Source organism: Thunnus albacares, chromosome 20 (assembly GCF_914725855.1).
Source record: "Thunnus albacares chromosome 20, fThuAlb1.1, whole genome shotgun sequence".
Classification (NCBI taxonomy): Eukaryota; Metazoa; Chordata; class Actinopteri; order Scombriformes; family Scombridae; genus Thunnus; species Thunnus albacares.
In genome coordinates, this window is record NC_058125.1 from 2,351,336 (window position 1) to 2,377,352 (window position 26,017).

The window sequence follows — 26,017 nt, forward strand, 5'->3', positions numbered from 1 at the left end:
AGTGGAGTATATGACATATTGTATATGACTATAGTTTTTGATATTATTCAGATTTGAATTCTTTGAAAGCTGGTCTAAAAGCTAGGTATAACCACTGTTTACCTGTGTGACTTTCATTTAGGGTTCAAGCTAGACTCAATGTGTTTGAAACTCAAGTCAACTACCTTTTATACAAGTAATTCACTTCATCCAGTGAGTACTGTTTATGTAATCAGCATTTTTGTATAGGGATTTCACCAAAACACTTAACTCTTGTACTCTTACTAAGCAGTAAGAATATATTCTCATTGCTTACTAAGACTACTAACTTATTGGACACTCACTGTTCTTTGTGTGTGTGTGTGTGTGTGTGTGTGTGTGTGTGTTAGTGTGTGTGTGCATGTGTGCGTACGTGCGTGTGTGTGTTTTGGGGTTATGAGAGTCTGGCAATTGGTTTGTCTCAACACACTGTATAAGAGTGACCAATTATATGTCCTTGTATGGTCAGGTGCACTCCTGAAGAATTAATCAAGCATCTTTTACCAGTCAAATAATGAAGGAAGTGTGTGTGTGCGTGTGCGTGTGTGTGTGTATGCGTCAGTGCGCATGTGTTTCAGTAAGTATAAAAATGACCAAGATGAGTAACGAGAGAGACAAAAGCAGAGTTTGCTTAGTTTGCTTGGGCCCCATCCAACCATCCAATTACTCCACCACTATTACAAAACCACTGATATCACAAGTGCTAAATGGATAAGGCTTCAAAACACACAGTAAGAACTATGACCAACTGCATTCCATCCCAAATGAAAGCATACCTGTCCATGCTGAATCATCCGTTTCTGCAGTAGATAAAACTCTAAATACCTGTTACTGCAGGCAGTTGCTTCTTCATGTTGTCTGCATTACTATTTAAATTTTTAAAGGCTGTCTCTTAAAGGCTGAATGAATGTGAAAGGAACAAAACAGCAAATTTGCTGAGGTCAGTAACTTTGTATACAAAAAAAGAATGATTAAAAACGTTACAGGTGCAAGTCTGTCCACACTGACAGGAGCAATCAAATAGATAAAAGCACTTATATGGATGCACAACATGTGCCTGGGGGCTTTATGTCAATCCGAATATATGGGACATTACATTGGGGGCATTAAAAAATGTAATGGTGTACATATATATGGCAACTAAACCTTATATAGCGCTTTCTCCCAGTCAGCCTAATGCAGGTTCACCTGCCAATATGTGCAATTTAGGAATCACTTTCACAGCCAAATTTGTCGCTATTTCTCTGCACAGCCAAGAATGGAAAAGCAAGGTGCTTCTCATCAAAGTGGAATGGATAGTTTTCTTGTTTGGAATAGATTGTAAGGACATGGTTTTCTGTAAAATGTGGAGACTTGATTACTTGTGAGTTGATCATAGTACTGAAGCAACATTGGCTGCAGATTATAATGAATACATGAGGGATATGTTACATGTGTGATTTATGTCTAAGTTTACACCTCTGCTGTCTGGATTTATGTTTATTTGCCACTTTGTGCGATAAAATACTTACAGTTTTCTCAATTGGTTGAGCACAATTCCTTAAACATAGTTCACATTTTCAAAACAGTTAACACAGTTTGCAAAATGATACATATCATGAGAAAAATGCTCAAAACATTTAATAAATGTTGCAAAATGCTGTGAGATGCTCAAAACATTGAAATACATTTGCAAAATCAAATAACTGCACTAAAAAGGATTGCCATTTCATCAAAATAGGAGGCTTTCTTTATCATTTCTTGAACATTGGCAATCAAAATTGTAAATACACCCATCAAAATGAAACTGTCAATTCAAAGGTTCATTTGTTCTATGATCCACTTGATGCTTGGTGTGATATGATACAGTGCTTTGAAATTACCTGGTCGCACATAGTCCCTTGAAGGATGGTTGAAATTACAGCAGAAATATATGTAGATATATATGCAGACTTTATTATGTGCCGGAATGGAAAACGCAGTCATCTATATTTGCAGCTTGAACATTCACAGTAAGATAAAAAAAAATCCACAAGGGCAACTTTGAGTTTCCATTGTTAGGGTTATATTCCTCTCAGATGCAGAAAACATTTTTCTCTCTGTAAACATAAAAATAAACAGTTGTGTTACAGAATTGAAATACATTAATTGAACAATGATATAAAATCATTCTAACAATATGAACCACAGCTAAATGTATTGTGTAAGGGTCTTTTAATAAGTTTGAAAATCTATGAGCTCTAATCTTACCTTTTGATAGAGGCCATGCTGTTTCTTTTGGTGAGGAGCAGGCCTGTTTCCGCTATGGTCTTGTGCAATTTTTGAGATGCCATCTGAAATAATAAGGTACACTGTGTGAAGCCATGACCATCAAATGTGATCATTGTCATAAAACAAGAGCAAACAGACCTTTCTGCACAATACTGCAGCTTAAATGATCAAAAGATATGGTGCAAGTGTGTCTTCAGATATCTGGATAGTTAAATTTAAAACTTAAAGACATATTTTAAGGCCAAATATAAATTAAAGATTGATTTTTGAACAAACTGTTAGGGGAGGTTTGTTGTTAAAAGGAAACAATAGTATCCACAAATGTGTCCATCATTAAGACCTCATATTACAAACAAACATTGCTCAAATCCAAATTTTAGGGAGCAAATTTTAAAATGATGCAGAGGATATATATAATACTTCCATTTGATGTAACAGGGCAGACATAAAAAACAATTGGGTCTTTAGTTTGAATATTTAATCGCTTGAACATGTCACTGTCCAAGCTTGGAAAAAAAAGGAATTTCTCAAATACTAAAGTGTAACTTTAACAACTTTACTTTTAGACTGAATAAAAGGGCATATTAGCTCGTCGTGTTTGAGGCAGATGATAAGTTAAGTTAAAAGGCACACATCTAACATTGCGATAACAAAAAATTAACATTATGTTAAGGGTAAATTACTGCTAATGGGTCCGACTAATTACATTAGACAAGCGTTTTCAACAATTTCGTGATCGATTTCAACATTTCACACTAAACTAACGTTATATTGAAAACAGGTATCAAACATGGATTCAAAGGTAAGTAATGTTGTGTGTTATTAATTTACTTCAGACAAACTAACACTAGCCAGCTAGAATTTAGGTTAATTAGGGGTAAGCTACATGCCAAAATATTATCTTGAGTTACCTGTGATATTAGAAGCATTAATTCCTTGCCATAAGTTCACAAGTGCAGGTTGACTCAAGGGCAGCAAAGGATAAACAAAAGTTTATAATAGTAAGCTGACTGTTAAAATTACAATCACATGGTTGGTAGTACAAAGATGGATTTAGCCATTTGATTTGTCGGACTCATGGACTCATGTTACATCATCGGCGTAGAAAGATGGCGCGACCCCTGTCATTGGTTTGACTCAAACAGACTGCTAGCTGTCAGGTAATGCCATTTCAGCCCACACAAGTCAAGTTAGTACTGCTAAATAGCATTTCCTTGGTCTACCACTTACATCCAGTTTTTATCTTTTCATTTCATATTGAAGTTAAGCAAATGGAGAAACTCCTGTGGCACCATGTTTGTTGAGAGGATCCAGTGTCTATCCAAGCAAAGGCTTCATTTAATGTACTAATTTAGAGCCCATTCCACTTAGCTTAATCACTTGAGACATTGGTGTTCTACATTCAAAAAGCAGAAAGAAGCCTGTGCTTGCAGTATTTTCAACAAAGTTAGTTCAGAATGAATTCATGTAGAAGTTTTGGGTGAAAGCATAAAAAAATCCAAACCTGTTCATTATTGTTCTGCTGTTTGGTTTAAGGATCAGTTATCAAAAAACATATTATAAGAAGTACCATATTGAAAAAGCAATTGCAGCAGAACATTCGTGTTCAAAGGGCATGAACATTGAATTGAGCCCTGGACACTAAACTTAAAAGTCTGATGTTCTATGGTCTGGCAGTGGTTTCTTTTGAGAGAAAAAGTATCTGTATGTACCAAAGTGTTGTTTTTCCACAAAGCGTAATGTCTGGGGCATAGGTGAGACAAGTACTCAGGATCGCATATTATTTGGTATGTATATATGTGTTTGATATGTAACTTTCAAATTTAAAGTCGTCTAAAAAGGACTAGATTGTCTATTTGTGGCTGTGTGATGAAAACCATGTTGACAGAAAACACTGAATAATCAGCAAGTGTCGGTTAGACGTAAAGTCAGCCAATGGGTGAACTTGTTTGTGCAAAAGTGCTCCTTCATTTTCAAAGTTGCAGCTTCCAGGAGTACTCTGCATACATCTTAAACTGTTGCCCTTGCACATGAGTGGAAGCGGCAATGAATTGTGCAGAGTAAGATCGCCCACACTACTGTAGCATTGGCAAAGCCCAATTTGTTTTTGCCGAAACCCGGGATTGAACCAGGGACCTTTAGATCTTCAGTCTAACGCTCTCCCAGCTGAGCTATTTCGGCCCACAGGAAAGCAACTTAACACTAGGGGGTAGCATTTCCTTGGTCTACCGGTTAGATCCAGTTTTAACCTTTTGATTTCATATCGAAGTTAAACAGAGGCGCATATTCTGCGCAATCGCACCACGTTTACCACTGTAACCCTTTTGAGAGGGTCTAGTGTCTAGCCAAGCCAGGGTTTCATTTAATATGCTAATTGAGAGCCATCCCACTGAGCTTAATCACTTGAGACACCGGTGCTCTGCATTTGACCTGCACAAACACTGGTGTGCTTGCAATATTTCCAACGAGGTTAATTCAGAATTCATGCGTACGGATGTTGCAGGCGAAATAATACCAGCAAGTGTGCTATGTAAAACCGCTGCTCTGATATTGGTCTACTGTTGGGTCTAAGGTTCAGTTGCCAGAAAGAATATTGTGAGAATTAGCATATTGAAAGAGGAATTGTAGTATCGCATGCAATTGCGCTCCAAACGCCTGAACAGGGACTTGAACCCTGGACCCTCAGATTAAAAGTCTGATGCTCTACCGTCTGAGCTACCCAGGCTCTGAACCTTTGGCAGAGGGATTTTTTTCTAGAGAAAAGGTATCTGAAAAGGCCAAAGGATGGTTCTTTCCACAAAGCGTAATGTCTGGTAGGGGCATACGTGTGAAAAGTGCAGTCAGGATCGCATAATGTTTGGTATGTACGTGTGTGCTTGATATGTAACTTTCACTATGAAAGTGTAAACATGACCAGATTGGCTACTGGTGGCTGTGTGATGAAAACTATGTTGACAGAAAACACTGAATAATCAGCAAGTGTCGGTTAGACGTAAAGTCAGCCAATGGGTGAACTTGTTTGTGCAAAAGTGCTCCTTCATTTTCAAAGTTGCAGCTTCCAGGAGTACTCTGCATACATCTTAAACTGTTGCCCTTGCACATGAGTGGAAGCGGCAATGAATTGTGCAGAGTAAGATCGCCCACACTACTGTAGCATTGGCACAGCCCAATTTGTTTTTGCCGAAACCCGGGATTGAACCAGGGACCTTTAGATCTTCAGTCTAACGCTCTCCCAGCTGAGCTATTTCGGCCCACAGGAAAGCAACTTAACACTAGGGGGTAGCATTTCCTTGGTCTACCGGTTAGATCCAGTTTTCACCTTTTGATTTCATATCGAAGTTAAACAGAGGCGCATATTCTGCGTAGTCGCACCACGTTTACCACTGTAACCCTTTTGAGAGGGTCCAGTGTCTAGCCAAGCCAGGGTTTCATTTAATATGCTAATTGAGAGCCATCCCACTGAGCTTAATCACTTGAGACACCGGTGCTCTGCATTTGACCTGCACAAACACTGGTGTGCTTGCAATATTTCCAACGAGGTTAATTCAGAATTCATGCGTACGGATGTTGCAGGCGAAATAATACCAGCAAGTGTGCTATGTAAAACCGCTGCTCTGATATTGGTCTACTGTTGGGTCTAAGGTTCAGTTGCCAGAAAGAATATTGTGAGAATTAGCATATTGAAAGAGGAATTGTAGTATCGCATGCAATTGCGCTCCAAACGCCTGAACAGGGACTTGAACCCTGGACCCTCAGATTAAAAGTCTGATGCTCTACCGTCTGAGCTACCCAGGCTCTGAACCTTTGGCAGAGGGATTTTTTTCTAGAGAAAAGGTATCTGAAAAGGCCAAAGGATGGTTCTTTCCACAAAGCGTAATGTCTGGTAGGGGCATACGTGTGAAAAGTGCAGTCAGGATCGCATAATGTTTGGTATGTACGTGTGTGCTTGATATGTAACTTTCACTATGAAAGTGTAAACATGACCAGATTGGCTACTGGTGGCTGTGTGATGAAAACTATGTTGACAGAAAACACTGAATAATCAGCAAGTGTCGGTTAGACGTAAAGTCAGCCAATGGGTGAACTTGTTTGTGCAAAAGTGCTCCTTCATTTTCAAAGTTGCAGCTTCCAGGAGTACTCTGCATACATCTTAAACTGTTGCCCTTGCACATGAGTGGAAGCGGCAATGAATTGTGCAGAGTAAGATCGCCCACACTACTGTAGCATTGGCACAGCCCAATTTGTTTTTGCCGAAACCCGGGATTGAACCAGGGACCTTTAGATCTTCAGTCTAACGCTCTCCCAGCTGAGCTATTTCGGCCCACAGGAAAGCAACTTAACACTAGGGGGTAGCATTTCCTTGGTCTACCGGTTAGATCCAGTTTTCACCTTTTGATTTCATATCGAAGTTAAACAGAGGCGCATATTCTGCGTAGTCGCACCACGTTTACCACTGTAACCCTTTTGAGAGGGTCCAGTGTCTAGCCAAGCCAGGGTTTCATTTAATATGCTAATTGAGAGCCATCCCACTGAGCTTAATCACTTGAGACACCGGTGCTCTGCATTTGACCTGCACAAACACTGGTGTGCTTGCAATATTTCCAACGAGGTTAATTCAGAATTCATGCGTACGGATGTTGCAGGCGAAATAATACCAGCAAGTGTGCTATGTAAAACCGCTGCTCTGATATTGGTCTACTGTTGGGTCTAAGGTTCAGTTGCCAGAAAGAATATTGTGAGAATTAGCATATTGAAAGAGGAATTGTAGTATCGCGTGCAATTGCGCTCCAAACGCCTGAACAGGGACTTGAACCCTGGACCCTCAGATTAAAAGTCTGATGCTCTACCGTCTGAGCTACCCAGGCTCTGAACTTTTTCCAGAGAAAAGGTATCTGAAAAGGCCAAAGGATGGTTCTTTCCACATAGCCTAATGTCTGGAAGGGGCATACGTGTGAAAAGTGCAGTCAGGATCGCATAATGTTTGGTATGTACGTGTGTGCTTGATATGTAACTTTCACTATGAAAGTGTAAACATGACCAGATTGGCTACTGGTGGCTGTGTGATGAAAACCATGTTGACAGAAAACACTGAATAATCAGCAAGTGTCGGTTAGACGTAAAGTCAGCCAATGGGTGAACTTGTTTGTGCAAAAGTGCTCCTTCATTTTCAAAGTTGTAGCTTCCAGGAGTACTCTGCATACATCTTAAACTGTCGCCCTTGCACATGAGTGGAAGCGGCAATGAATTGTGCAGAGTAAGATCGCCCACACTACTGTAGCATTGGCACAGCCCAATTTGTTTTTGCCGAAACCCGGGATCGAACCAGGGACCTTTAGATCTTCAGTCTAACGCCCAGGTTCAGTTGATAAAAACAATATTGTGAGAAGTATCACGTTGAAAAAGCAATTGCAACATCAAGGGTAATTGCACTCAAAAACCCTGGACCCTCAAATTAAATGCCTGATGCTCTACCTTCAGGGTTATCCAGATTCCAGATTTACAGAAGAGGGGTTTCCTTATAGTGAAAACGTATGTGCAAAGGCAAAGGTATGGTTACTTCCACAAAGCTCAATGTCTTACAGGAGTATACATGTGGCAAGTAGAGTCAGGATTGCATATTGTCATATTCATTCAGATGAAAGCCGACTTTAATATAACATATGTTATATTATAAACGTGCCACAATCTAATTTCATACTCTACAACAAAAACATATGCAAATATGTTGCACATATGCACATCATGGACAATATTTGCACATATACAAATGAGAACAACTATATCGTGAGTTTAGCTTCATTGAAACATAGTATAAGTGATCACAGAGAGCAGGATGGGCCAAAATGGAGGTATAACTGCCCGTTACGTAGATCCAGTAGACATGTTGTTTTCAACCCGTGCTCAAGGTTTGCACATCTGTTCTCACGGATTTCCACTCAATATTTTACATCTGCCACATGACCCCTGGGGGGCTCTGTACAATATTGATACCCAAGGCTGTTTTTTTTTTTGAGTGAGTGGCAGTGTGACACAACCTGTGCTCAATTGAAAGCAATTGAAAGTCAACCCTAATTTGAAATTAAGCCAGCTAAAACTTTAAAAAATGTTTTAAATCACAGCCTGTGTGTCCAAGAATTTTCAAAAATTTCAAAATTTGGGATACAAAGTCTTATGTCTGTTTATGTATATGATAAATATATTTATGATGTATATATTCTAATATAGTTAGTTTGGCAACAGTTTTTTCATCACTCTTTTAAATGATTTCTTGCATCAGTTTATCAGTCTTGTCTAATGTGGCTGCATTGTGTTCTTATTGTAGTGAGACGTCGTCACAGCTCACACTTCAAATATCTATTGCAAACATTTCAAAAGCAGGCTGTTCCTGAGCAGTGACAAACAAATGACAAATTAAAGGAAAAACCAACATAAAATGTCTTAATAAAATAGTGAGCCACTGAGTGCCACCAGAACAGCTTCAATGCACCCTGGCACTGATTCAACAAGTGTATGGAACTCTACAGGAGGGATGGAACACCATTTTTCCAAAAGATATTCTTTCTTCTTCATTTGGTGTTTTGATGATGGTGGTGTAGAACACTGACAAACACGTTAGTCCAAAATATCCCACAGGTGTTTAATGATGTCTTTCCTATAGATCTAAATGCAGCGTCACTTTAGTCATTGTTCTAATTGAAACACTAGTCAGTTGAGTAGTCTTTGTGACTGAAGCTCCTGCCATCCATGCCCCAACAATGGACCCTCTTGCAAAGTCATTTAGATCTTTTCCTTTTTCCATCTGGATACAAAATCAGAATTAATGGGGCATCCTCAATATTTTTATACATGCCACAGAACAAGACTGGACGTTACGTGCCTAATTGTACTATGTAGTGCACCTGTGTGGAAGCATCTGCATTCATTATGTTTCACCACTCATTTATTCACATTTTTCATTTTATTTGTCACCTGTCTGCACATGTTCAGTATTGTTATTTTCTCCACATTTTTTGTCTTTGACAAGATGTTGTCACAGATACTTTGTTCCAGTACCTTCCTCGGAGCTGAAACACAGCTGCATTCAGTGGACATTGGGGGTAACTGTCTGTTAAATTATTCTCACTCATTTGAGGTGTTGAAACACTTTACTGCCGCTTCTTATATGCTGTATACCTATTTGATTATCTGCGCTGTGACAGGCTAAGCATTACTAGCTCTTGATCCCCCAGGGCCACCCTCATAAAACATCTTATTGTCATGTAACAGCCCAGATGTGAGAGGTTCCACTGCAGACATTAGCAAAACAGTTATCAAAGGCGGAGCTGGAGGCTCCAGTCACACACCAACTGAGCAGTCAGAGCCACAGTAGAGAGCAGCATGCTGCAGGAGAAGAGCTGAGCTTCCCAGCAGGATATCATACTGGATTCTGGGAACCAGAGTGGACTGGTAAGTGCATTTTATTAACTCAACATGTGGGTTTTGCTTCCTTAAATTATTCAAAATAATAGGAAAAGAACTAGTTATGAATTTCAACATCCATAACAAATTAGAAAAACACATCACATTCATCAACCTCTTAAAGTAACTTTTTATCTTAAATATTTTCCCTTAAGTTTCTCTAAATTACAAATAAACTATTCCCATATTTCTTGATAGTATCATATAAATATTGCACAGCATATCTGCATGTTCCAACTTATGAATTAACATTTCATGATGCCTGCACATTTCAGGAAAAACAAATGAAATAAGTTTGTAGGGAACATTTTGCATATACCCTCAAAATTAACATTTTGTAACTTTGCAGATACATTCATTATGTTGATATAAAAACATAATCCTAGACAGAATATGTTTCTTTTACAGTAAAGCAAATCGAGAGGTTAAAAAATATCTATCTACAAATGGGAAACGAGCAAGATGTGACGGGTAGCCCAGGGGTGTCTCAGTTTTTTGTATCAAAGATGCCTACAGGCACAGTTGCATTTTAATTCAAACACATTCAGACCAAAAGTATTTCTCTTGAGCTTAGCAAATAATTTTTGGTTAAGGGAATATACTGAGAATATTAATTTTAGGGTGTGATAATGTTATGTGCATATACTCACACGTTTGACTGGGGTTTTGTGGCTTTGAGAGCATTCTTTTAACATTTGATCCCAACTTTTATTGGGTAAAAACAATGCATGCTTAAAGTATCCCACAATCTTAATATATGGCTCCCAGTTATTTTAGATCTACTTCATCACAGGCTGTGACTAAATTAAACTAATAGTGAGAGACAGGCTTAAGTCCAAAACCATGAGACATAGATTAGTAGTAGCCTAAATCGTATCTAATTAGACTTGTAAGTGAACTGGTGTGTGTTTTATGGATATTCAAGCTCAGAGATTTAACACAGGGATTTAGATTGTTTGTATTGGGTTATGGCTGAAATGTGTTCTCCATCAAATACCCCTTTTTCATGATACAGTATACAAAATTGCAGCTAGTTAATAAGGATTGTGTGAGGAACAACTCAGGAACAACATCTACCATATTGTAAAGTGTTACCCCCTTTTCTTCACCACATAAAATAAATCACTCAGAAATTAAGCCAGCTAATTCTTTACGGTGAAAGATCCAGGCCTGTGTATAGGTTCTCCAATGCCTTTGACAGGAACATCATATCATTCAGGGCTTAAAATGGTAAACAAAGTGAACTTATGCACCAAAATTATTTTCAGTGTTTCAGTATTTGATGGTGGAGTTTCCCACCCACATAGTGCTTAAAGTTTCCATGCAGACCTGCTTAATATAAAATGTCTCCTGCAGCTTTCATGTCACAGATGTATAATAGGACTATCATTAACTAAATGGTCAAGTAAGCAACTCAAGAAAAATACTAATTTGACAGTGTAGGAGAGATATTTCCTTACTTGTAAGATGATGGACCAAACTGTTTCTCCTCAGATTTGTCCATAGTTTGACACATGTATCATCTGTTTGTCTGGAGGCTACTGACTATCATTAGTTTACTGAAATTTTTTGTTCTCAGATCAAGTTACACTAAACTGTGAAGGAGGTCATGATATCAGTAGCTGATTTTGCTGGTAATAGGAACCCACACTTGTTTTTTTAATTATCGCCACCTTTCTGATCTTTCCAGGAATTATAGTTTTTATTTACTCTTTTGCCCTTTGATTTTCTATTTTTCTCTAAATTTATTTCATAGTGAAAGGACCTTCCAAACTGTATGAGTGTTACATGGAATTGTAAAATGGGAAAGAGGCTAAATATAAATGGGATTATTTACTTTGTTAAATGTTTATTTATTTATTTTTATTTATTTAGTTGTTTTTTCCATGTATTGAAATGCATATTAAATGTGTCCTTTGTGTAAGAATATAGCCCCTTAGCTACAACTCTTGAATCTATCAAACCTTTCTCTTCCCCAACATCATACATAAGAGCTATAGGCACAGATTGAAGACAAGGAGATATGATGGTTCTGGCTTTAATTAGTACAGCCTGTATTAGTAATATCATCTATTCTTTACAGGCTATGCTAATCTATGCCAGAATCAGCAATGCAATGGAACTCTGCTGGAATATTTTTCACTTCTAATGCTGAGGTCATTTTCATCATCAAAGAATACACACAAGGAGAGAAGTGGGGGCCACCCTGCAAAGCACTGGTGCCCCAGTACTTTGATCAAAAGTAAGAATTATTAATATTTTACAACAAAAGTCATTAGGCTGTTATGACTGCACTTTTTTGTTTGTTGTCTGCAGTTTTTCATGTCCAAAAGCACTGCATGAAGGAACAAAGAGACTGTCATCATTGGTGACTGCATAGGAACCGATTTTATGGGTGCTTGGGCACCTACGTGGAGTTCAGAACACCCATGGGGAAATCATACTGTGAGATTACCATATTGACTGGAGCTTAGCAGAGAAGAGGCAAAGGATAGTTTTAACTATGAGCTAAACCTGTGTTCATATATTAAAGGTGTATTGACAGGCCCCTTAAGGTTATGACCACTCACTGCTTTCTTGAAGTTTTCTGAAATAAAAGTGCATCATTTTGCATTTCTGAACCCCTGCAATCCAAACTAATTGGCCCTAACAAGTGCACAAAAACTTTTAAACTAAGGCTGTCTCAGCCATTATGAAATGGCTGCAAATGGCCACTACAAATCCAGTCCATTGCCAACCTTTTAAAATAACTTTAATTTTATATACAAGGAAGAGCTGTGGTACCAAAACATCCAGGACATCAGCTGAGCACCCGCCTGCACAAGTGGCTGACGAAGGCTCTAAATGTATAGTTGCAAGATACACACCATCTCTCTTGTATCAGTCACCTGTGATTATTATTTGTAAGTTTAATTATCATGAGCAGCACAAGCTTCCCTAATGGTTCCTTATGATGTTGTGTACAGTGTCCCATATGTCTTAATCTGTTGTGCCATTAAGGTTTGATTCAGAAAGCCTCTCCAGCAAGAACAAAATACTCAAATTCAAATGGAGTTTTCAAAGTTACACTGTGGTAACTGGGAAATAAAATGCCCATTCCTGGAACGCACCACCTCAGACCAGAGCTCTCCTCCAGCCAACACACACAAATGATACTGCACTCCAAACAGAAAAGTTCGTTCTGGCAATTAACTGGCTGATCAGGAAACATATAATTCAGAGGCTAAGCTCCATTAATCTCTCTACCCTGCTGCTGTTGATGTTGATTCAGACTACAGTTTAAACACAAAACACAGTGTCACATCTATATACTATACAAATACAGTACTTTGCAAAAGTTTTAGGCTGTAAAAAAGTAAAGTGCGGATGCTTTCAAAAATAATGCCATGAATAGTTTTTATTCATCAGTTAACTTCATACAAAGTTGAGTAAACAGAAGAAACCTAAATGAAATCTATATTTGCTGTGAGCAGCTTTGTGAACAGCAGCAGTTCTCCTCAGCACACCTGTACACAGTTTTTCAGGTACTTGGCAGGTCGGTTGTTCCTGCATCTTGGAGAAGTTGCGTCTTCTGTGGATTCAGGCGTCTAAACTGCTTCTGTCTCTTCATGTTAATCCCAGACTGACTCCATGATATTGAGATCAGGGCTCTGTGGGGGCCAAACTATCTGTTGCAGGACTCCTTGTTCTTCTTGTTACTGAAGATAGTTCTTTATGACTCTGGCAGGATGTTTGGGCTTGTTGTCATGCTGCAGAATACATTTGGGACAAATCAGATGCCTCCCTGATGGTATTGCATAATGGATAAGAATTCAAACATCTAAAATGCCTAAAATGTTTGCACAGTAACTTTAACTTTAAGAAGTTAATTGAAATTGAGTTTGTAATCACAATTACAATGACGTGACTGAAATGTATAAAACGTAGTGACTACACAGTAACTATCCTTCTGTCATATTACAGTACTGTCACAAATCCTGCCTAGGTCCTGTTTGTGTTTCCCTGCCCTTTCTGTCTCTGTCCATTCCTTCAGCCCTACAGTCCCTTCCTGTTGGTTTTGCCATTGTCCACCTGTCCACCAGATGCCCCCAGACTTTTCTGCCTGGTTCCCACACCCACTCACCTGTTGCCACTCCCAAATTGTCTGCACTTGCTGCTCATTACCCCATGAGTCCCATTGCTACGTATATCTGTCCTCAGTCATTCATTCCTTGCCAGTTTGTCAACGTTGCTGTGTGCCTTTGAATTCCTGAGGGGTGTACTACGAAGCAAGTTCAACATACTCAGGCTTTCTTTGTGTGAGCTGGCTTGACAAACCCTGAACTCGCAATCAGAGATAAGTGGTATCAAAATGGTGGATATGAACTTTCTTTGTTAACCCAGGCTTTCTGCTTCAGGCTCTGTGCGCATCCCCATAAAAAGGGGCATTTGGTGCGTCATTTGACTCTTTTTCCGCACAAAATGGAAAGATCACGTGCCGCCTGCATCAGTCAGGAGGAACAAGTCATTATAATGGAGAACTATGAGGAATATTAACACATTATCACAGCAAAAAACAATGCAGTTGCTGTAAGTAAGGTGAGAGATGACTGCTTGCAGAAAATTGCTGATCGTGTAAATTCATTAATTAAAACACTAATTCATTAATTTATTAATTACGTAATTAGTTTATATACTTATTTTACCACTCAATGCACTCTCTGTGCCTCCCACATCCAGCGCTCTTGCTGCAGATTTAAACATTATACTCAAGAAGTGCATTTAGGTCTGACTCTGTCCCATAATGAAGGATAAGTGGAAATCACTTTAGGTTTTGGCCAAAATAAAGAGAAATTAATATTATAGATTGAATATTATCTGTGATAAATAACAATAGTCTAATCAATTTTATTTTTTTATTTTAATTTTCTAATCAGTGTTCTAATAGCTGCAGTGCCAGCAGTGTTAAATGGACTTGGCAGCAAATCAGGTAGTAAAAGGACGGCGCTTTTAATTGCCGATTTAAGCCGAAACTCAGAACATAACCTGCTCTGGACCAGGTTAAGTTTGCAGTATAAGTTACCATGGTGATCTAGCCAGGTTAAAAGTGAGCTACATTCGTGACATTGAAAACCCTGGCTTTAGGCTCAACATACCTCTCTAACCCACTGATCTCGCTTCGTAGTACACCCCTCTGCTCTGTGTGTTATCTGCTACCTGTGTTTGGACCTGCTGGTTGTTTATGACCTGCCTGCCTGTCTTGCCCCTTTGGACTTGTTTGCCTGATTTGGGCTGCCTTCCTGTTGACAACCTGTGAGCTGTTCCTGACATTTGCCTTGAGTAAATTTCCCTTAATCCTACCTGCTTGCCTTGTGTGTTTGTTTGTCTGCATTTGGGTCCTCCTCCCATTGGACCTGTACGGTTGCCGGTGCAGTAATGTGCAGCATGACATGCTTTTAGTAACCAGAATTTGATTTCCCAGCATGGGTCCATTTTGCACTTATTATGCAAGATGCCATCACCAAAACTGTCCAATCAGTTACCTGTCAGCCCATGTGACTACATGTTTACTTCTTGGTTTAAGTTGTTGTGAGTATGGACTGGACCAGTGCTAAAAGGCAACAGTGGATTATTTTTTTCCTTGTTCTGTATGTTTACAGAACATTTGCTACACAAATCTACATGAACAATTCCGAACTGTAGTTTACTGTAAAACTACTTAAGTTTTGCTTTATCAAAATTTACAAACTGTGAATTGTAGACATAAACTGTAAATAACAACATGTCTTTAATCTTTGTGATCCAGAAGTGAGATCTAAAAATGATCAGCTCTTTTATTTTTAAAAATGCATGACCACTAAAACGCCTAATAAAAGATAAGGCAAGTGACATTTATATGGAATGGAACATTTATTAAAATGCAGCAATATATGACAAAATGTAGTCTATTAAAAAAAAAAAAAATTAAACAGAATACAAAATAACATGGCTTGTGATGCCTTTAAAATGGTTTCCATTTGTGGGTCAGATACAGGTGTCCAGGCTGACTGCTCGCTGTGTGAGAGAGAATGAAAATTAAGCAGAGAGAGAATGAGAAATGAAACAATAGGATGGCAGAGAAACATTTCAAACACAAAGGGTCACCTAACTAACAAAGTGCCACTCAAAATGCATCAGGTTATTTTTTTTAAGAGTGGCGATTTACTGTCTGCACCTTCTTTTTGACCATCTTGCCTGTCCATCTTTCCATGGCTGGCCTTCGTTCCCCTCTGGGGTTTATCCCAATGAAGCGCCTAAAACAAACAAGCCCAAGAACTTTTACATGTTTACAATCTAAAACAATGCTTAACTGCATATTGTATGTGTAAGTACAAAAAACTCTTTAAATGAAGTCTGGATTTACTGATAAATGGGTCCTTACTCGCATACAAGGCTGAAACAAAATACAACACTTGCAGTTAATTAGCCAACCATCGATAGAAAAAAAAATTAGGCAGTTAATGTTAATATTAGGCAGTGTTAACTGACTTAAGTGTAGATGTAGCCCTTCTTTAACATGTAGTCCAACAAAAAGATTTAAACTAGACCTGGAAGCAGGTGTACCAGCAGTTAATGTAAATAATGTAAGTATTCAAACTTCTATCTGCTGTAGCCCTATCTTGTGCTTGATAGGATTATACCATGTTAGCATAAAGTAAACCTGTTGGCTAACCAGATTCTTTTTTTTTTTTTTTTTGATTTGGAGGATGAACAATGATTGAACGTGGATTGCTGCATGTGTGCAATTTGAATACTAGCACTGTACTGGTACTGTAATGGCAACTATGCATCTACCCATAGGCGCCTGGTTATGTTTTAAAATGGGGGAGCAAACTTGGAGAAATACATAATTTGTGGGGGGAGGGGTCTGGGCGTCCTTCCCCAGAAAAAAAAGTAATCTAAAACAAATTTCCTGCATTTCTACACCACCTAACCTCTTGGATTAAGTCAAGAAACAGCCACCTGCACTAGTCTAGATTAGTTAGATTTAGGGTGCTACGAAAACCAAGAATCCATCAAGAACAGTATATAATTGGATGGATCAGGACAGGAAATGATTATTAGAAGAATGGCTATTTTATAATTTAATATTTGAAATTATATTCATAAAAACATTATGTAGCCTAAAATGTTAGTAGGTTGCAGGCTACCAGGCCATCTTCAAGGTTAAACAAGGACAAACAATTTATATAAATGAAATAGTTTTGCTACACATCACAATATGATTTGTATAATTAAACCTGGTTATACAATGATAAACCTGAGGACTGCTATTCTCAGTACTCACAAGGCATCTTCAAAGTCTAACAATTGCAACAAAATAAAAACAATATAGATGAATGAAATGGCCTCACAACAACTGTCTAATTCCAATCCCACACACAGATTCTGGTGGTAGCTATTAGCACCACTAGCTGATGTAGTTGTAATGTTATACAGGAATGAATAATCTTCACTTCAAAAGCAGACTATTTTAACCCACATTATCTCAAATCAAGAACTATTTTAATGCACAACTAAGGAGGTGATTTTTGCTCCTCAAAACTTAAAAGGGCCATTTTAGTTGAGGAGTAGACCTCACTTCCCCTTAGAGTAAATCTGCAGCTCTCATTTACCGTGTATGAGAAAATGAGAGAATAATCATAATAATTAAAGCACAGAGCAGAGCAGCCAGATGAGAGATCATTACATGGAGTGATGCGTCATCATATTTAAAAATAACTCCATCCAAATTCTGACTGAAACCAAAGCAGAGTATTCTGCAGAAGTCTAAACAAGTTACTTTCCATCGCTGAACATTTGAGTGTTTGTTAATTCACACTTTGGCGCCGTGAGGAAAAGCTCTGCTCTGTCTGTCTTAATCTCAGGACAGGTTGGACTAAAACAACTCAAAGGGTGGTCTGAAAAGGTCAGATTTTTTTATTACTTGTTTTTGTCAGGTGATAAAAATAGAAAAAATAATCATCGATATAGGCTGCTTAAATATAATCACCCGATTTTGGGGACTGTATGATAAATTTATTTTAAAAAAGACAAAAAGTGGGGTAGCAAAACCATAACTTTGCTCCCCCTAACTGAATAATGGGGATGCATTTGCTCCACTTGCTCCATTGCTCAGGCACCTATGCATCTACCATTATCAATTTAAATTGTAATTTTAACTTTGATGTCACACAGCCGACCGACACTGGGCAGCTAGAATGCTGGTTACTCTGTCCCTGTTAAAGCTCCATTCAGTCCTCTCCTGCTGTCTGTGATAACATATTTTTCCTGTTTCTGTTGTCAGATGTCATGGTGATATAACTGTGGCTCATGATTGCTAATATAAAGGCATTGTTTTGTTTCTATTACAGGATATAGGTGTATGTGTGCTTGTACCACTGTTGTCTATGTGTGTGTGTGTTTTGTTCTGTAGTCCCTACAGACGTGCTGTGTCAAACTTGTGAATTACTGAGTTGTCTCATTGTTTGGTAATACGGTAGGGGGCTCAACAAAAAGTGTAGTCTGGGGGTCCATGAATGCTTTAATCCACAGCTGTTTGTGGACTCTGTATTTGTTTTGCCTCAAGTTTGTTCCGTTAAAGTTCAGCTGCCTTTTGTTTGAAGGTGTTATGAAGTCAGAGAGTTGGCTTTGATACACACTCTTTTCATATGCACTGTTCCAAATGCATATTTTTGCTGCCCTATACATTTTATTTTTACCTGCACCAGTCTAATCCTGATGGTTGCTCTGACCAGTTCTTAAATATGCTTCTTCAAAAACAGATCCATTGTGTGTCATATTTTTTATGATGAACACAGATGGTTGTAGCTTGGTGCTCATAACAAAAACCTGTAGTGGCCAGTAATTAGTGTACAACATGTATGTGTGCCTGTGGATATAGTACCTTTTGCTCCAATTTGACACAATCTGCCAAGTGATGGTAACATGTGCTTCGAGTAGTAACCTCTTTATAACTATTTTTCTCCAAAAGCTTTTGTAAAAATGTTAAAGAAACAAGTCAAGTTAATCCTGCATTTTGCATCTGCAGATCTATTTTCTCCTCTTTTTTTCCAGACGTCCATTGGTCATCATGAACTTGACCTCCAGCTCTGATCCTATCCACTTCTTCACCAACAATACTCCTGGTATGAGAGACCAGCCTGATCCTGCCATCACAGCTGAGCCTGCCATTTTAGGTACTGTCTAGAGCACCATAACAAATAAGTAATGCAAATAAATGGATTGCATTTATATACCACCTTTCTACTCTTCCAACCACCCAAAGCGCTTTTTACACAACAAGCCACATTCATCCATTCATACACACTCATACGCTAATGGCAGAGGCTGCCATGCAAAGTGCCTGCTCATCAGTAGAAGTTTCTAATCATTCACACACATCCACACACTGATGCCAGCCTTTGGGAGCAATTTGGGGTTCAGTATCTTGCCCAAGGACACTTCAATATGTGGCCTGGAGGAGCCGGGAATCAAACCGCCGATCTTCTGATTCCTGAGCCACAGCCGCCCCACAGATATTGTGTATTTGTGTGCACATTTTAAATGATCTTTTAAAAGCATTCAATAAACATCTAGAATGATATGCAGAAGGTATAAGTAAACCAAAAGAGCTTACTTGCAAGGTACTCCCCAATATTGCATTTTAGATAAAGTCGACTATAATAAGAAAAATCAGGAAGACAGGGTAGGAAGAAAAACAAATATAGGAAGACTAGATAAAATGCAAAAAGGAGCATACAAACAATAAAACTAAAAAGAGATAGACAAAATGAAATGGATAAAAAAAGAATCAAAATTTTATTATCGAAACCAAAGGTTGCTGACATAATGCAGGTGTAACACAGGTGTAACAAATCTGCTGATAAAAGATCTGTAGACTTCTGTGGAATTCTGAATGTGATTCACAGGGACAATAATTGTAGACTGACCAAATCTGACAGAATTTCATGTAGCCTTCAACAAAGTCTTTGAGAAAGACAGTCCATGAGGTCACTTTGTTATTTGTACAGGATTATTTGGTTCTGTGCGGTTTTGATTTACTACGATTGGAAAAATGTCAATAAAAAAATATTCATATTAACATGTAGTGCCTTGAATTGTGGCTTTTAAATCTTTTCTCCTCATCTTCAGGTGGCTCTTTTCCGGAGCTGGCCATGTTATCTGACAGTGTTGTTGGGTGGAAGCAGTATAACGTGAGTCATGTCTCAAGGCAAGGAGGAAACTTCACTGAATCACCAGTTAACAGGACATTAATGTTGCCAGCAGAGGAGTTTGATCCATTAGGAGGACACACAGTCTGGCAGGTAACAATCAGCTGTGTTTCCATTTTACCAAAAACACTGAACAGCCCCTAAGATATTAAAGGACCAGTGTGTAGGATTTACTGGCATCTAGCTGTGAGGTCGCAGATTGCAACCAACTGAATACCCCTCCCCCTCCCCTTGCATGTAGGAGAACCTATAAAGGACTCATTCTAAGGTAACAAAAACACAATTCTTCTTATTTTCTGGTGATTTTACACTAATTAAAACATACTTATGAATATTATATTCCATTTCTGCCAAGTCCGTTCCGCTAGATGCCACTAAATTCTACACACTGCACCTTTAATAAACCACTAATAGATACAATTTTTTGAAATCATTTTTAATTGTTAGTCATGGTCATATGACCATACAAATTAGTTGATGATACTGTTTATACTGTTGTTTTGAAACATGCTTTTTGCCACCTTTGCCATCTAATGTACATGTGTAGACAGGTTAAGAGTAAAAGGACCCCAGGACAGAGCATGCAGGGCAGTTTTGTGGCCGCCCTGTGTGAATTCCACTGCTTCAGTAGAATGGAATTCTAACCACCAGCCAAACACTCAGCTGCACTCTTCACATAGTTGCTCCAAAGCCCAAGGGAATTTCTGGCTCATTTGAAATAGTCGCTTGATGTTCCAAGATAAACTTTGCATCTATGAAAAGCGATGAACTTGTCTAAATTAATGAGTGACTCAATTCTTTCTGTTTATATAAGTACTTCTAGAAGTCGGATTAAATTATTGTGCATCCATCCATTTTTATTTAAAACAAGCTTGTGTTTAATAAGAGAATGATAATAATGAGAATAATAAGAGAATGCTGAAAAGCATACTGTAAAAGCATATTATAATGGTCAAATTGAGAGACTGTTCTCACCTGTAAGAATGCATCATCTGCATAAAAATGTACATTACAACATGGATGGGCAGAGATTATATGTAAAAATAAAATACAAACATCTGTGGATGCTGGGATCCACTACAAAATGAATCTACATAAAGTGGTTTTCTTATTGCTTGGTAGAGGTCTGCATTGTCTTTTCTTATGCTTGGACAGTGTTTCAATAGTTTACCCCCAGTCAGTTTACCCTAAAAAGCATATTTTCCAAACTAACCATGGTGGTATCCAGCACTTTGATTTGGCTGGTGATTTGAGAATTTTGCCAACATTTCGATACAATGGCATTTGCTGTTCAATAGCATTGTTGGTTTCGAGAAACCATATGGATAATTTGAAGCCCCCAACTGCCAACTTTCTGGCCAGCTCAGTGTTGATGTTTTGAAAGTTAACTGTCCACACTTTTCACACGTTTCAGGACATAAACAGTAATATAGAGTCTCTATAAGAAAGTGAGAAAGAGCATCTTCCACATTGTAATGCATTTAACCACCCTCTTTGTTTCTTTCTGTTCTTCCCTCTACATCTTCAGGTTATCATAATTGTCTTCCTCACTGGATCACTTTCTCTTGTCACTGTCATTGGCAACATCCTGGTGCTGGTGTCATTCAAGATCAATAAGGCACTGAAGACGGTGAACAACTACTACCTGCTTAGCTTGGCATTTGCTGACCTGACCATTGGCACACTGTCTATGAACCTGTACACCACCTACATCATCATGGACCAGTGGGCTCTGGGGCCAGTGGTCTGTGACTTATGGCTTGCAATAGACTACGTAGCCAGTAACGCTTCAGTTATGAACCTGCTTGTCATCAGCTTTGACAGGTAACAAAACAGGAGTCATTACATTTTTTGGTTGAATGGGACTTATTTCAATGATTAATTCAAAATTAAGCTCCTGACTATCAGCTTAGCAATGTATCACCATATGTAATAATACCATATGTATATGGTATTATTACATATGTGTATGTACCATATGTACCATTAAATTCATTTTATGAACTACAACAAGGGTCCACAGCCTTTTTTTGCACTGTGGACTGCTGTAGTATTAAAAATGTTGTTGCAGATTGCAGACTGACCAACATATAAGACGGATATTAGGCTTTTAATTTCCACCTGCCAATTGTTTTTTACTCATGTTAGCTAAGAAATCTGCTCCCTAAGACCTTCCAATGCACTTTTGCCTTTAGATGTGGTCAGATGATACTTGTCACTTATCCAATGTCTTGGATAGTGTAGACACATAGTTTTCTAACAGATCAGTTTGCTCACAAAAAGCATCCATTCATATTTGGTATCATGTTGGTACTTTGATGACTCCTAGTAGAAGTATTAAGGATGACAGCATTGCATGACACAGTCAGAGTTACAGTTACTCTTTCTATGTACAGTTGCTTACTTTTCTTCTTATATCTTCTTAGGTATTTCTCTGTGACAAGACCTTTGACCTACAGGGCCAAGCGTACAACAAAGCGGGCCATGACCATGATTGGTTTAGCCTGGTCCATCTCTTTCATTCTCTGGGCTCCAGCCATCCTATTCTGGCAGTACATTGTGGGTGAACGGACAGTCCAACCAAATGAGTGCTACATCCAGTTTTTGTCTGAGCCAATTATTACCTTCTGCACTGCTATCGCTGCCTTCTACTTGCCAGTGACTATAATGGCCTTCCTGTTTTGGAAGATCTATCAGGAGACAGAGAAACGTGCAAAAGATATACAGGGTCTAAAGGGATCTGGGTCAGGCAAGTGCCAAAGTCAGGCTCAAAATCAAGGGACTGGCAGTAGAAGAGCTGGTGGAGAAAGTGCGACTAACAACCAGAGGGATTCGTCAGTCATGAAGCGCCAGATGAGCTCCCAAAGCTGCAGCAGTTATGAACTAAGTCAGCTGCCTTCTGAGAACAACAACCAGGACAATGCCAGCACACCAGGAGGAATAGGAAACAGAGGGAGATGTGGTGCGTTCTTCTTCCAGTTTTCTTCAATGCTACCAGATCGCCATGCATCCAAGAGGTCTGTCAATACCACGACAACTGTGGGCGAGGCAGAGCAGAGCAGCTGTGACAGTTTGAATAACAATGAAGCTTGTGCCTCTGGGGACCAGTCAGGTTCAGAGGAGGAAGCTCATGGTGCAGACCCATCAAGGCCTCCAACAGGTTGGACATAAACCTACTAAATGGTCTTGTTTGCATGACATATATAAAGAAAAATACAAATACAACATGTCTTATCTATCTATCTATCTATCTATCTATCTATCTATCTATCTATCTATCTATCTATCTATCTATCTATCTAGATGGTAAGAAACATAGAAAGGTGAAGAAAAATGAAGACAAACAGCCATCATCATCCATCAGAAGTCAAAGAGGGTCGCAATCAAACTGTGTCTCCTCATCGCCTGCTGACCAGTCACCTGCAGCCATCACCATGAAAGATGCAGCAATGGCTAAACGCTTTGCCTCTAAGGCCAAGACAGAGATCAACAAGCGCAAGAATGAAAAAAAGGCAAATGAGAAGAAAGCAGCACGGACACTCAGCGCCATCCTGTTTGCCTTCATCACGACTTGGTTACCATATAATATCATGGTGTTAGTCAACACTTTCTGTCAGGACTGTATCCCTCAAACTCTATGGGCACTGGGTTACTGGTTGTGTTATGTGAACAGCACAGTCAACCCCATGTGCTACGCCTTGTGTAACAAGACCTTCCGAACAACTTTCAGGGATATTTTGATGTGCCAGTGGAATCAAAAGAAGAACAAGCCTCACTTCCATCAGAGGAAGGCTGTGGCTTTCCAGAAGAAAGACCCAATGTAGAGTAGAGTGGCAAATTTTTTAATGGATCTGCGTTTAAGGATGCATTTCCTGATCCATTTTCAGAGTTGAAATGCAGCATACATTTTCAGGGAAAAGATACTGAACTGAATTTTTCCTAACCCAAACTTGTTGTGGTCTGACAGGAAGTGTTGCCATAGCAGGCTGGTATGTTAGCCCTTCCATGATATCTTGACAGCCACTGGCTAGATTTGTGGCAAATTGGTGAGTGGTCCCAGAGGATAATTCCTAATAATTTGTCAAAGCCCCTCAACTCACATTTTCACATTGGCCACAATTTTGACCAATGTCACCATAGCTCAGAAGGTACCTGCTGGATTTCCATGTTTGCAATGTTGTGGATATTAATCCACAGAGGATGAATTACAATGTTTTTGGTAGCCTCCATGGCCCTTACTCTGGTACCACTCTCAGGACAGACTTTACATTTATAGCCCAATACTGAGAACAAACAGAAAGATTTTCAGAATGTAATTTGTTCTAACACTTTGTATTGTGAGTTTTAATCAACAATGCAGCCTTGAGGAATCACTAGCAGGGCTTCAAACTTTTCAGATGCAAATCTAAGCAGAGATGTATTTAATTATTTTCTGCTGGAGCATTAGTGCAGAATGATGATAGTTTGGTGTGTTTTAGGAATTAGGAAGAAAGAAATTTTGTAGGTGAAATGACTTGAAGGATGTATGAGCCTTTTAGGATTATTTGTCAAAATAAAAGCAACCCAGCTTTTTAATTGTTTTTAATACTGATGTTACCAGGACAGTTTAGAGCTCAGTTTAAATATGCCAGTTTTGTTTTTCACTGAGTCTTTTTAAAAAAGATTTTAAGTTGGGTGTTAAAATTTCACAGACATAGTTCCATGTGTTGGAAAAAAAACAGTACAACACATGATTTTTTTTTTTGTAATGACATCATGGTTATTGAACTAGCAGGCATGATTTTATTTTTCATATACATAGTATACATAATATTAATGAAAGATCTGATAGCTAGTTTACAGTCCACTGAAATATTGCTTTGACATAAATGATAACCTGGATGTCAGCAATGACAAACACTCAGTTTCAAATTCATTAGGTACACCTAGATTGAGATATATTTTAAAATCTGTCTTGTAGGACCCTGTTATGACCTACAATCTTTTGTCATTTGATTCATATTCAGTTCACAGGCTGTGGTTTGGACACTTAGAATAAACAAAATCAGTAATATAATAAAGATAGTTCAAGTATGGATTCCAGTTGATACCTTGGTTGAGTCAGGCAATCTGTACTGATTTTTATTCAGCATTGTAGTGTTTATATGAAACTGCTCACAAGCTGTGTATTGTCAGCTAAAAAAATGTAACACAGTGTGACACTGACCAAACCCTTACATTTGTGGAAATACTAACACTGAACACTGTAATAATGTGAAGACACATGCTCAGTGCACATTTGGAAAACAACATTATAGCATCCACTTCCAGCCTGTTAAATTACAGTGCATATTGGCAGGACCATGTTCAGTGCAACAGCAGTGAATTGGATTGTGTACAAAATCAGTCAAAGCACATCATGAGATGCCTGTGGAAGGGAAGCAGTCTGCATGATGGCATTTCTTTGAATACTAAATGTTATGTTCCTGTTTGAAAGTATTGTATATTCACAACACTGTTTACTCCACTGTATTATGTAGTCCACAAAAAGGGATACGGTATTGTGTATTGCACATCATGGTGGTCAACTTAGATTGTACTATGAGTAAATCATATCATAGCTATTATAAACAAGCTTTATTCTAGGTGAATTGTCTTCAGTGAGAGTGATTTGACTACTTAAGAAACTGTCTGCTTTTTCTGTTTCCACAGAAGCATGAACGAATGGCCTCTCTCTGTAGATCAAGCAAAAAAGCAGCCCTGAATTTTTCATAGAATTGAAGTTTTATACATCCACAGATTGATCCACAGTTTTGAATCTGATTTACAAAGAAAGTCTTATGCAATAGAGACCACAAGAGAAATTAAGCCCTTTCAGCTTCATTGCTCTGTAGAGGTTTCCTGTTTGGATGAATAAACAAATGTTTAAATTAAAACCTCAAAACCTCACTTACTCAATTACTCACTAATAACTCGACCCATGTGCCTTGTCTGATGTCCCCTCTGATCTGCTTCCATTGTTTTCACAATGACAATATGACAATATTTCTAAGAGTTACATACTGTTGTGGGATAATATG

The 26,017-nt window shown here is 38.5% G+C and overlaps 1 protein-coding gene and 6 non-coding genes across 8 annotated transcripts; 1 reads left to right on the top strand and 6 right to left on the bottom strand.

Moving 5' to 3' along the window:
* Nucleotides 1-4,376: 4,376 nt before the first annotated feature.
* On the bottom strand, nucleotides 4,377-4,449 carry trnaf-gaa. Its single transcript has one exon. It is a non-coding gene; the product is annotated as a tRNA-Phe (tRNA).
* A 471-nt stretch (nucleotides 4,450-4,920) lies between these two features.
* Nucleotides 4,921-4,993, bottom strand: trnak-uuu. The gene has a single exon. It is a non-coding gene; the product is annotated as a tRNA-Lys (tRNA).
* Nucleotides 4,994-5,446: 453 nt separating this feature from the next.
* Nucleotides 5,447-5,519, bottom strand: trnaf-gaa. The gene has a single exon. It is a non-coding gene; the product is annotated as a tRNA-Phe (tRNA).
* Nucleotides 5,520-5,990: 471 nt separating this feature from the next.
* Nucleotides 5,991-6,063, bottom strand: trnak-uuu. The gene has a single exon. It is a non-coding gene; the product is annotated as a tRNA-Lys (tRNA).
* A 453-nt stretch (nucleotides 6,064-6,516) lies between these two features.
* On the bottom strand, nucleotides 6,517-6,589 carry trnaf-gaa. The gene has a single exon. It is a non-coding gene; the product is annotated as a tRNA-Phe (tRNA).
* A 471-nt stretch (nucleotides 6,590-7,060) lies between these two features.
* On the bottom strand, nucleotides 7,061-7,133 carry trnak-uuu. The gene has a single exon. It is a non-coding gene; the product is annotated as a tRNA-Lys (tRNA).
* A 2,329-nt stretch (nucleotides 7,134-9,462) lies between these two features.
* Nucleotides 9,463-25,796, top strand: chrm3b (cholinergic receptor, muscarinic 3b). 2 transcript variants are annotated; one of them, XM_044338525.1, is made up of 6 exons: nucleotides 9,463-9,714; nucleotides 18,802-18,923; nucleotides 19,879-20,051; nucleotides 21,487-21,782; nucleotides 22,385-23,118; nucleotides 23,262-25,796. In XM_044338525.1, exons 2-6 carry the CDS (start codon nucleotides 18,818-18,820, stop codon nucleotides 23,780-23,782), a joined length of 1,830 nt encoding a protein of 609 aa, XP_044194460.1. In that variant the 5' UTR covers nucleotides 9,463-9,714; nucleotides 18,802-18,817; the 3' UTR covers nucleotides 23,783-25,796. The 2 variants fall into 2 exon arrangements, with proteins under 2 accessions (XP_044194460.1, XP_044194459.1); XM_044338524.1 differs by lacking the exon at nucleotides 9,463-9,714 and adding an exon at nucleotides 14,728-15,045.
* Nucleotides 25,797-26,017: the final 221 nt, after the last annotated feature.